We start from the raw sequence: 8940 nt of genomic DNA, 5'->3' as shown, positions 1-8940 counted from the left end.
CAAGAGAACAGATGAACAAGGGATCCAGATGATGAAGTTACCAGACCCAGACTTTAAAATAACTGTGTTTTTTTTAAATAAAAAACAAAGTAAAAACTTGGCATAGAAGTGAACACTATAACAAAGAATAAAAATAAAATTCCCGAACTGAGAAATATAAAGCAAAATGAAATATGTAATGAGTGTGTTGAATAGTAGTTTATGCATAATTGGTGAGATATTTAATGACGATGAAAGATGAACCAGAAGAAAATATCCTGAATGAAACGAGGTTGAAAATAGGGGGAAAAAAGTGAGGAAGGGAGGGAAAGATGAAGGAAAGTAGGAAAGAAGGCAGGGAGAAAATAAAGAAGGAAGGTTGGAAGGAAGAAAGAAAAAGCATAGTTAACTGCAAAAACAAAAACAAAACCCTAAAACAATAAAGTAAAGCAAAATTTGAAGAAAACAACAGATCACTTTCAAAGAATCATATGTTAAATTGGAAGCTGACTTCTCAAAAAAGACAATAGGGAAAGAAGTCAAAAGACAATGCAGTGAAATCTTCAGAGTCCTGAAAGAAAATAACTGCAATCTAGAATTCTGTATCAAATGAAAATACTGTTCAGGAGTGAAGGTAACATAAGGTTATTTTCAGTCCAATAAAAACAGATTTCAAAATCAGAACTCCTATATTAAGGGAATTCTTAAAAGCACTATTTGGCCAGAAAGAATGATTTTCTGTATGGAACTTAGAAACACAGAAAAACAAATTTTTTTATAAGACTTTGATAATTTGAAACTTCTAGCATAAACAGTAAAATAATAATAAAAGATAATATAACTACACATAGTAAATGAGAAGATGGAATTATAAAAAGTAACCAATAAATACAAAAGAAGACAGAAAACATAGCAGAATATATTTACCCATTATATTGCTATTATAAATATTAATGTGCAGTTAAAAAACAAAAGTGAATCTTTTGAATATAGTGAATATAGTTTTGAATATAGTGAATAGTTTACATGAGGAATATCTAATATATGAAAAAATAGAAATTATAAAAATCTAGGGGCACCTGGGTGGCTCAGTGACTAAGGTCCGACTCTCCATTTTGGCTCAGGTCATGATTTCACAGTTTTGTGAGTTCGAGCCCTGTGTCGAGCTCTGTGCTGGCAGTGCAGAACCTGCTTGGGATTCTCTTTCTCTCCCTTTCTCTTTGACCCTCCCCTGCTCACACTGTCTCTGTCTCCAAAAAAATAATAAACTTAAAATTATAAAATCTAAAGGATAGGAAAAGATGTAAAAACCCAACAAAAGCATGGTGAAGTAGCTATATTAATATTATATGAAGTAGACAGTAAGAAAAAAAATGCATTCCTAGAGACATTCATGGTAATAAAAGATTCAATTCAACAGGATAATATTGCAACCATAAATTTAATGCAACAAATGACTTTGGCTTGAAATATGTAAGAAAAAAGATAGAAATATAAAAAAAACAGAGAACATTAGAACAATGGGCGATAATAACACACTTTCCTCAGTTACGTGGAACAAAGGGAAAAATGGGGTCGCCTGGGTGGCTCAGTCTGTTAAGTGTCCAGCTTCAGCTCAGGTCATGATCTCATGATTCGTGGGTTCCAGCCCCACATCAGGCTATGTGCTGACAGCTCAGAGCTTGGAGCCTGCTTGGGACTCTGTGTCTCCCTCTCTCTCTCCCCCTCCCCTGCTCATGCTCTGTCTCGCTATGTCTTCAAAAAATGAATGGACATTAAAAAAATTTTTTTAAGAGAAAAGCAACAACATAAATGTAAGAATAAAGAAGATATAAACATGAAGACTAACAAAACTTGACCTAATTCAAATAAGAAATATCAATGAGTACTAAAGATATTTTATCTAATGGTAATAAAAATGAGATAACACAAAGCTCACGGAATAAAGCAACAGTAGTGTTTACAGGAAATTTTTACCATTATATTCATATATCTAAAAAGAATTAATTTTAAAAATATAAATGAAATTTAATTCAAGAAGTTAGAAATAGAAAATCAAATTAAACCCAAAGTTATAAGGATATAATAAGACATCAGCAGACACTAGACAAAATCATAAAAACTAACTTTTGTTTTTGGAAAGACTAGTAAAATTAATAAAGCTTTAAAAATGAATAAGTCATAGGACTTTACAGCAAGGTGACCGTAGTTAATTATAGTATTGTATATTTGAAAGTTGCTAAAAAAAAAAAAGGAAAGTTGCTAAGAGAGTAGAACTTAAAAATTCTCTTAAAAAGAAATCAATAAAGCTTTACCAAAACTGAAAAAAAGAGAGGAGGCAAAAATGAACTTTATCAGAGATATTAATGCATTGCTACAGGTAGCAAAATTATATTGTAACGATATTATGGACAACTCTATGATAATGCATTCAAAAATTTATTTGTAATGGCTAATTTCTGAAGAATACAACAAAATTAATCTGACCAAAAAAAGAAAAAGAAAATAAATACTTCTAAACTCATTAATGGAATAGGGCCCATAATAATTAAACTTCCTACAAAGAAAATATTTGATACAGATGGCTTCACTGTTGAATTCTACCAAACTTTAAAAAGAAATGTAACTGATTATACACAAACTATTTCAGAGAATATAAAATGAAGGGATTCTTCTAACTCATTTTATGAGATACACATTACCTGGTGTAAAACTGATAAGGACATCCTGAGAAAGAAAATTAAAGGCCAACTTCACTCATGAATATGGATGCAGAAATCTTTTAAAAAAAACTAGAATCAAAACCCAGCAATATCAGAAAAGTTGCTTGAAATTCATGGATTGCAAGATTAGTACAGAATTCTAAAATCAATGTCACCACATGAACAGATTACAGGAGAAAATATATGATCAGGTCAATAATAGAGATAATTATACAAAATAATATACAAAAACCACTACATTATAATAAATTTGAAACAACTAATTACATAAAACATAGATGAATCTCAAAAACAAATCTTCAGCAAAGGAAATCAGACATGAAGATGTATATACTGTGCCATTGCATTCACATAAAGTTTTAAAATCGGCAAACTTAGACAAAATATTATGTCAAGATAATGGTTTATTTTGAAAATGAAAGAGTAGAATGGAATATGATTGAAAGGGAGCACAAAGTGATGACACCAATGTTCTACTTTCTGATCTGGATGATGTTTACATAAGGGCTTAATTTTCAATAGCACTCTTCATTGAGTATTTGTGTTTGGGCACTGTTCTGCAAGTTTTATTTTACTTTTTTCTTAATTTATATATAAAGAAATATAAATAATAAATCACAATTTTTCTATATATCTTGATTAGCTATTTGTTTTTGTTCCAAGTATCCACATCTGCTTACCAAATAGAATAAATAGTTCAAAATAGGCCTAGAGTTTGTGAGAATTTAGAGTACAGCAGCACTAAGAATATCATGAAATCATCTCAAGGCATGAAGAGAATATTTCAAAAAACAATAGGGGATAATTATTAATGATTTAGTAAAAATGAAGTTAACTACATTTCTGATAATTATTATTGATTTAAAGAGAAAATACTATAATAAATAAAATAGAAAAATGAAAAGATTTCATGCAAGAATATCTTATAGTGAAGGTGGAATACTACATTAACTGCTCTGTATATTTCTGTATGTTTAATTATAAGAGTCTTACATTTTAAAAATGAGCATGCATTGTCTTATAATAAAACTGTTGTTATCTAAAAACACAATTAACAAAATAAAACAACTATAGAAAAAAATTGTTTTGCAAATAATGGGTAAAAGTTATTACCCTTAAAATATGAAGAGCTCGTGGTAATTCTTCAAAAAGACAAAACAATTCTTAATGAGTGTGTGACTAATAACTGAGAATAAAGTTATGAAGCAAAAATTGATAGAACTAATAAGTGATTATAGTAAGATCATAGGATACAAGGTTAACATATAAAGTCAATTGCTTTCCTATACACAACAATGAGCAAGTGGAATTTGAAATTAAAAACAATACCATTTATTAACACCCCCCAAAATGAAATACTTAGGTATAAGTCTAATAAAATATGTAATGATCTATATGAAGAAAATTAGAAAATGATAATAAATGGAATCAAATAATTAGATGAATAGAGGAAAAAAATCATGTTTATGGATAGGAAGACTCAACATTTTCAAGACATCAGTTCTTTCCAACTTGGAAGTTTCCAACTTTCCAGTGTAGGTTCATCCTTGCTAAAAAATGTACCCTTCTGGTGAACGATGTTGATAATGGGGAAGATTATGCATATATGGGGGCAGGGAGTATATAGGAAATCTCTGTACCTTCCTCTCAATTTTGTTATAAATCTAAAACTGCTCTAAAAAATAAAGTCTTTAAATTTTTTTTAAAAAGAACTCATATGAATTCTTTTTTAAAAAATTATATAACAACATAACAAGAAAATTATATGAACAATTAAAAAATTAAAAGTGTTCAAAACAAATACCAGTAGCATAAAAACTAAAATTGCAGTGGATACCATTTTATTTGGGGGAAAAATTTACATATATTGTTGGTGTGGATCTAACTCTTCCACAATTATCTTAAATATGTGTCATGTGAATATTAAAATATGTACTAAAATTTTGCTTCTTATCATAATCCTAAAATATTAAAAATTTAAATATGACCTAATTGAAAAACATTGGATGAATTGTCATATATTTCCAGGGAATATTATGTTGTTCTAAAAATTTTAAATCTTGTTGAGAAGAATAATATATAACATAAAAATGTATATAGATTAATTTAAAACATATTTAAGTATTATATATATATGGGAATGTATAATATTTTAGTGTTTTCTTATTTTTTGACATTTTCCTAAGTTTGTTGCAATGTACACATAGTACCTCTTTGTAATCAGAAATAATATGTTCTTAGATAAGAGATCAGTAATTTCAGTTACTCTTCTTTTACTGTAGCCACATGTACGTTGGTGGATCCTAATCGGTGCTCACAAAATTTTGGTTACTGTAGAAGACGCTGCTTTAAATATGAAAAGCAAATTGATGTATGTTTCTCACCAAGTAAAATTTGCTGCATTGAGAGGTTGTTTGAAGAAGACTAATCTTGAAGATGTACCTGTGACCAAAGAAGTTCATACACCAATGCAGAGAGGTATAGGAATATAATTTGAATTTCTGTAATAAATAAACACATAAGCCAATATTGATATCTTCCTCTCTAGATGTTAATTACATATTCTGTGGAATGAGGTAGGACCTTTCTTATTTTCTCTAAGCTAGAGGTTTATGATAGAGATATATCTGGTGTTAATTTTCTAACATATGGATACAAGTTTTATACAACCACTTTTGATCTGTCACGAGTCACCTAAACTTATACAATTGAACATTTACCAACTTAACCATGACCTTAGTAGAAATCTGATTCATGAAAATTAATACCCATAGACTTATCAATTGTCTAAATGTCATCATCATGTTATTGACATTGAGGAACAGAAAACCTAAGCACAAAATGAATGCTTAAGCCACAGTAGACTACGGTGATACTCATTGGTCATTCCTTTCTTCTCTCCAAGTTCTGCTCATTCACAAAGGCATATTCATTGAATACTATGTAATACTAATACTATTTAACTGCGTTCCAATACAATGTGAACTTTGGCTAGAATCTAGACTTATAAAACCTTAACTGGGCATTTTTGTACTTAGTCCTGAATGGGGTGGGAAAATGCATAAAATCTGTTATTTCATCCACAATGTAATTACTAGACAGCACAAATAGTCTCTGTAATGATAAAAGTTGCGGATAAAAACATGTCAACCCTTTATCAATATTCTACCAAGTTCCCAAACATATTTAGGGGACAACTAGGTAATAGTGTCTTAAAATGCCTCTTAAAGCATGAATCAACTATCTCTAGAAAGGCAACTAAAATAAAGACAAAGAAATATCCAAATGATTGAGCACGTGGAAGTCTTTGAAAACCATTGCTAGAGCAATCACAGGAGAGTGGAAGAGGCAAAAACCTGGTTCAAGAGAGAGAGAGGATGGAAATTTAAGAGAAAATATAGAAAATTATTTTAAAGAGTTTGGAAATAAATTGAACAAAGGAAAAGACTGGTAGCTAGAGACCAAAATGGGGTCAGGAGTTGTTTTTTTTTCTCAATATTTATAATTGAAAAAAATTTTTCAACAATACAAAAGACTCTAGTGGAGATCAACAAAATGAAGTAACAATGTATAGAATGGGAGAAAATATTTGCAAACCATCTATATCAGGGGTTAATATGCAAATATTTAAGAAATTATGCAGCTCAATTTCAAAAAACAACTTGATTTAAAAATGGGCAGAAACACTGAATAGATCGTCTCTCAAAGAAGGCATGCAAATGGCCAACAGATACATGAGAACTTGCTCAACATCATTCATCTTCAGGGAAATTCAAATAAAAACCACAATGAGAAATCTATCACCTTACACCCTTTGAAGTGGCTAGTATTAAAAAGGCAAGTGACAACAAGTCCTGGCAAGGGGAAAAGAGAGCCCTGTGCACTGCTAATGGGTATGGAAATTGGTATAGATACCATGAAAAACAATGTAGAGGTTCCCCAGGAAATTAAAAGTAGAACTACCATATGACCCAGCAATTCCACTTCTGGGTCTATATCCAAAGTGAATAAAAATACGATCTCAAAGAGGTATCTGCACTCCCATGTTCATTGCAACATTATTCACAATAGCTAAGATATAGAAACAACTTAAGTATTTATCTATGAATAAAAGGATAAAGAAGATGGATAAAGACGTGTGTGGTGTGTGTGTGTGTGTGTGTGTGTGTGTGTCAGACCTTTGCTGGGGGCTGAGGATCCTGTGTGATTCTTATACCATAGCAGGGAGTGAAGGCATTGAACACTAACATGTAGCAGAAGCAGGAAAGCTAGGGACTGAGAAACTGGAGAAGGAAGTTGATGAATCATGGGGTTCCTATCTGAGTAGGAGATAGAATGGGGACAAAGATAGTCTCTGGGACAAAAGGAGGCCTGAAAGATGAAAAGAAGTGAGCCCAATGTTGTGGCTGCACAAGAGAAAGTGGCAAGGAGAGGGGAAAGGCACATTCAATGCCACAGAGTTGAGGAAGTACACAAGAACCTGAAAATTACAGCAAATCTGGAATAAGAAAAGCAACTGGAAGTGGCTTGAGGCTAGACTGGGAGGACTTGAGGACTGCGAGAAAGAAGGTGTTCTCTAAAGGGCAATAGGAAACCATGGAGCTGATCATGCTATATACATTATATATACACAATACAATATTATTCAGCCATGAGAAAGAAGGAAATCTGGACATTTGCAACAACATGGATGGATCTTGAGGGCATTGTGCTAAGTGAGATAAGTCAGACAGAGAAAGACAAACACTGTATCATCTCACTTGTATGTAGAATCTAAAAAATCCAAACTAATAGAAACAGAATCGTGGTTGTCAGGGGCTAGGAGGTGGGAGAAATGGGAGATGTTTGTCAAAATGTACAAACTTCCAGTCATAAGATGAATAAATTCTGGGTTCCAGTGTACAGTATGGTGACTACAGTTAACAATACTGTATTATATACTTGCAAGTTGCTAAAACAGTAGTAGATACTGAATGGTCTCACCACCAAAATAAATAAATAAATAAGACAAACAGTAACTATAGATGGATAGAGGTCTAACCTAATCACTTCACAATATATATGTGTATCAAATCATCACATTTTATACCTTCGCTTGTACACTATAATTTTTCAAACATATCTCAGTAAATCTGGGAAAAGAAATATCAAGTTGATGTGAGATGGAAGCAATACTGGCTGAATATGTTCCTGCTACTATTAAGCCTAGATATCTAGATGGCCGGTTCTATGCTTTCACACCTTTTATTTTTCTTTTGATGTTTACTTATTATTTTGAGAGAGAGACAGACAGAGTGTGAGCGGGGGAGGGCAGAGAGAGGGAGACAGAATCTGAAGCAGGCTCCAGGCTCCAAGCTGCCAGCTTGCTTGGGGCTTGAATCTACAAACCGCGAGATCATGACCTGGGTGGAAGTCAGATGTCTAACCGACTGAAACACTCAGGCACCCTATGCTTTCACATCTTTTATCTTCTTGGTGTCTTGTCAATTCTTCCATGTGCAAAAGAAGGTTTCTTCCATGGTCCCATATCACTGTTTTACCTGTATAGTCTATATAAAAGCTGTACAATAGAAATATGATATGAGCCACATACACAAGCCATATATGTAACTAAATTTTCTGGTGATTACATTGGAAAAAAACTAGTGAAATTACTTTTATCCCAATATATCTAAAATATCTTTAAATTTTTTAACGTTTATTTATTTTTGAGATAGAGAGAGACAGAGCATGATTGGGGGAGGGGCAGAGAGAGAGGGAAACACAGAATCCAAGGCAGCTCCAGGGCCTGAGCTGTCAGCACAGAGCCCAATGCGGGGCTCAAACTCATCAACTGCAAGATCATGACCTGAGCCGAAGTCGGAGGCTTAACCGACTGAGCCACCCAGGCGCCCCTAAAATATCTTTAAAGATATAATCAATATAGGGCTCCTGGGTGGCTCAGACAGTTGAGTGTCTGACTCTTCATTTCGGCTTAGGTCATAATGCCGAGGTAGTGGAATCAAGCCCCACGCATGGAGCCTACTTAAGACTCTCTCTCCCTCAGCCGCTCTCTCCCACTTGTGCGTTCTCTCTATCCATCTCTGTAAAATAAGCAAACAAATAATAAAAATAAATAAAAAGATAATAAATATTAAAAATAATGAATATTTTATGTTCTTTTTTTGTATTAAGAACTCAAAATCCAGTGTGCATTTTTACACTGATCGCACATTTAAGTTGGAACTAATTACATTTT

At 32.5% G+C, this 8940-nt stretch overlaps 1 protein-coding gene across 1 annotated transcript; it reads left to right on the top strand.

Moving 5' to 3' along the window:
* Positions 1-230: 230 nt before the first annotated feature.
* DEFB114 (defensin beta 114) lies at positions 231-5160 on the top strand. Its single transcript, XM_032593342.1, has 2 exons — positions 231-292; positions 4965-5160. Exons 1-2 carry the CDS (start codon positions 231-233, stop codon positions 5128-5130), a joined length of 228 nt encoding a protein of 75 aa, XP_032449233.1. The 3' UTR covers positions 5131-5160.
* Positions 5161-8940: the final 3780 nt, after the last annotated feature.

The sequence above is a fragment of the Lynx canadensis genome, chromosome B2 (genome assembly GCF_007474595.2).
Source record: "Lynx canadensis isolate LIC74 chromosome B2, mLynCan4.pri.v2, whole genome shotgun sequence".
Lineage (NCBI taxonomy): Eukaryota > Metazoa > Chordata > Mammalia > Carnivora > Felidae > Lynx > Lynx canadensis.
The sequence above is the reverse complement of the archived record's forward strand: the minus strand, read 5'-3'. Positions and strand labels throughout refer to the sequence as shown.

What these genes read in the sequence shown, in the direction of transcription:
- DEFB114 (XM_032593342.1), top strand. Translation starts at nt 231, where the DNA reads ATGAAAGATGAACCAGAAGAAAATATCCTGAATGAAACGAGGTTGAAA. An exon ending in TTGAAAATAGGGGGAAAAAA is followed by an intron (nt 293 to 4,964) that starts GTGAGGAAGGGA and finishes CAGTAATTTCAG; the next exon opens with TTACTCTTCTTTTACTGTAG.